At 45.9% G+C, this 3,752-nt stretch overlaps 1 protein-coding gene across 1 annotated transcript in view; it reads left to right on the top strand.

Annotated features, from left to right (window-relative positions):
• The window catches only part of LOC103896781 (partitioning defective 6 homolog gamma), an 81,475-nt gene that overhangs the window by 7,963 nt on the left and 69,760 nt on the right, over positions 1 to 3,752 (top strand). The window contains exon 3 of the mRNA XM_009276687.2: positions 3,340 to 3,501. Coding sequence (XP_009274962.1) covers positions 3,340 to 3,501 — 162 coding nt within the window. The remainder of the gene's footprint in view (positions 1 to 3,339; positions 3,502 to 3,752) is intronic.

Raw genomic sequence — 3,752 nt, 5'->3', positions numbered from 1 at the left:
GGGGGGGGGGGGGGGGGAGAAAAATAAATCCTTGGATGTGAGTCTGGGGTATTTTTTCACCTCTCAGAGCATGTAGATGACTTGTTAATACTAATGAGGCATGCAGCTAGTCGGAGGGAAGCCCCTTGCATGCTGAAAAACAGCATTGCAGGAGTGCGAGTCAGGCACGTGTTGCAGCACCTTTCATTGGTCTGGTAAATAAAAAGCTTTGAAAACAGGAATATCTGAATATTTTTTAAATGGCCTGTTAGGATCCCTGGGCTGTGGCATCCCTGCCACGTTTAGGGCAAGAAATGAGAGTATTTAGTGGCAGTGCTGTACGCAGGAAGGGGCTATGTGGCTGGGCGAGAGCAAACGTGCCCCCACGCTCTGGACGCATCCGGGGACAAGGCTGCAAGGAAGGGCTGAGAGATGGGCACCCGCGAAGAAATGGTGATTTAAAAGCTCCGCAGGTCAGAAACAGGGTAAACTAAGTACGGATTACTAAAACAGATGAAGATTTATAGAAATTGTCAAAGGAATGCGGTGCCCTTGGCAAGCGATGAGAAAAAAACAACCCTGAAAGGTGCCTGAGCAAAAGCAGTTAAATTAAAACCATCTTTGCGACTGAGTTTGAGGAGGAAAACAGCTGGTAGGGGCTGCAGCGCCTGGTGCAACCTGGGGCCGGGGCAGCCTGGGAGCACACACAGTGTTTTGGTTCCTGCTGGTATATGGAGCTGAAGTCACTGCTCATTACAGCACAGCGCGGACATGGGAAGGGGAGGCAAGAGAAGAAGCAGTTTTCACAAGCTGTCTTAATCGTGCCTCAGCTCTGCAGGAAAGGGATTAAACCTGCAAGTAATTTGGAAATGGGAAAAAAAAAAGGACAAAACTGGATTTCAGTGAAGCTTGATTGAGAAGCATTCACTTTTAATAAATTCTTAAATAATATTAATAAATAATATTAATATTATTTAATAACTTCTTATATAATATTATTGTATTTTTCTACTATATACAGCCAGTCTTTCATACTGTGACCCTCTACCCATGCATGTGCCTATTTTAGCCTAATCAATGAGCTATCCAGAAACTGATCGTTCCCCGGATCAGAGTGGGTAAAAATTGTTTGTATTAATTTACAAAAGAATGGATATTTAACTCAAATTCGATTTAAGTAAAACACTTGTATTTTAAAAGTCTGTTCATCATTATTTTTGAAATCGTGACAACATATATTAAAACCTGAACAAAAATAACTGCAATTAACATATCTTTTTCAGGTTTACCGACGGAATTTTTTGAAGAGGCAAACAGATCAACTGAGAAAAAGCAGCAGAAACCAAATTTTGCTGAAGTAGTTTGAAAAGAACCTTTGCTAGCAATAGCCTCTTTGGAGGTATAAAGAGCATATTTCCTCATATTAGTGTATTCACCTTGTCTACTGCCATAAGTGTTTAATGCAAGGTTGAAAAAGCGGGCAGGAACGGAACAGGAGAGAAGCAGCTCTTCTTATGGGTGAATAAAAAAAAAAAGGAGAGGCAGTGATCTACCACTTCTAAATTCTTGCAGGATAGAAGAAACAGAAACAACATTAGCTCCACTCCCCAGATACAGTAATTTGTGTCCTCAATACACCTGTCCGCTTCAAAGACCGGGTAGATGAGAAGAAGAGAGGATTGCGCATTCATGTGGTGGTGGCAATATGAACAGGATCTTCAATGGCTGCTGCTGACAGGGGTGGGGGAGTGGAAGTCCCCTTAGCCCTGCTGGTAAGTCAACCCCTGTGTCACGCTTTGAAAAATGTATCTTTATTCTTTACGAATCCAGCATGGCTTACCAGCTTTTATCTCACCCAAAAATATGTATTTTGTGTTCATTTTCATTGAATTCCCATTCTGGTTACACACAGCTTGGTAGGCATTATTCGTTTGAAGAGTCTTTATTAATATAAAAGAGATGGTAATGAAGCATATGCATTCCCTGAAGGAAGCATAAAATAAAATGAAAGAGTTTAATCTGTACTTCTCAAATGAACATCACAAATACAAGAAGTACCAAATTTAAAGTTAAGACTAAAATGAAATTGCTTATTGACTGCCAACTGTTGCGAACTCACTTTTTCTTAGAAAAAATTAACTAACTAAAAATTTGAAACAAAAATTAATCAAGATCTTTCCTTCTTTGTGGTTGCGATTCTGAATTCAACCACATCACCACGTGCCTGAAATGTGTAAGAGCACTCCTGGGGCTCTTTCCTGACCCAGGAGGTAAGGCAAACAGCAGGGTCCCTTTCCGAGGGTCAGCGGGAGGACAGGTGGGCTGGAATAACATCCCACCTGAAGTCCCTGCTAATGCTCCCAGCGATGCGAGTAATACCAGCATTTCCCCTGTCGGAGGTTACATGACTAGACCAGTCCTTTAGCTACTGATTAACTTCACTCCGGTGAACTGGCCGTGTTGCTCCAGATGTTGAACCGCTAAACCATATGGATCCAGCTGTTGGATTTCAAGGTCCATCTTTGAATGGAAACATCCCAAAAGGGATGTTCAGCCCCTGAGCACCCCGGGGATGCTGTATCTCCGCAGCTCGACCTTGGCCCTCACAGCAGGAAAGCGAAGCCGCTGCATTGCTCATGCTAAGACAAAAAGAGGGAAAGATCAAGTTCATTCAAACATTTCCTTTCTCAGCTCTCTAGACTTTATTTTTCCAGTTTAACTTACAGCAAGCCTTCCAAATACAGTGCAAGCCCAGAACATGTGGCAAATGTTCATTTCAGATCCATTTTCCAATACGCTGTAGCTGGTTTGTAGCTGGGGCATACGCTTTGATCCTCCCGCTTGGAGTCACATGAAAAGTCAACTCGGTTCTTTTTTTGCCCCTCAATTCATGGGTATTCTCCGTCACTGCCATTGACACCTGCCCAGCGGGTCTGGAGAAGGGGAGATGGGTGATCCGACACGTCTGCTAGGACTTTATGCTCCTTCCTTAGATGGGCAGACGATCCTAGGGGATGTCGAGCAGTAGAAAACTGGTTGCACAGGTCTGTGCCTTGTCCTCAGCTTCTTTACGTCACGAGTGATGTTTTGGGCAGGACCGTGTAGGAAAAAATACCGCTGTCGAAGACTCTCAGTGACTAAAAGAAATTGACTGAAGGGAAAAGGTCTGTTTGAATTATAAAGGTCCTTGGCAAAAGATGGAAAGAAGGAAGTTCCTTCGAGATTCTCAAATTAATAACCTACCTAATTAATAAGGGCTGCTAGCAGAGGGAGGCAGTCCACTCATTTATTTCATCGAGGGAGTGGTGGAAACTCTCCTCCAAAACCTGAGATCTGTGGTCTCAAATTAATGACTTGCAGCACTTTCCAGAGCCCAACACTCTTTACGAACAATCGGCGCTGCCTGGAAAGTTCGTGCGGGTCTCCGCGGCACACGACGGGCACCTCCGAGCACCCCTGCGCTCGGGGGCACCCGGCGCGTCACGGTCCGGCGGCTACTTCGCGGCGCTGCCTGGAAAGTTCGTGAGGGTCTCCGCGGCACACGACGGGCACCTCCGAGCACCCCTGCGCTCGGGGGCACCCGGCGCGTCACGGTCCGGCGGCTCCTTCGGGTGTACTTTCCGCCCCCTAAATGATTTCGGCAGCGGGACCGCTCACCGCCTGTGCCGGGGCCTAACGCCGCCCCGGAATACAACGATTTTCTTTTGCACCTGCACCACTGCCAGCCCTTCGGGGCAATGGTTCAAAGCGCCGGCCAAGCAGCCCCCCCCCCC

The sequence above is a fragment of the Aptenodytes forsteri genome, unplaced genomic scaffold (assembly GCF_000699145.1).
Source record: "Aptenodytes forsteri isolate BGI_AS27 unplaced genomic scaffold, ASM69914v1 Scaffold97, whole genome shotgun sequence".
NCBI classification, from domain to species: Eukaryota; Metazoa; Chordata; class Aves; order Sphenisciformes; family Spheniscidae; genus Aptenodytes; species Aptenodytes forsteri.
The sequence above is the reverse complement of the archived record's forward strand: the minus strand, read 5'-3'. Positions and strand labels throughout refer to the sequence as shown.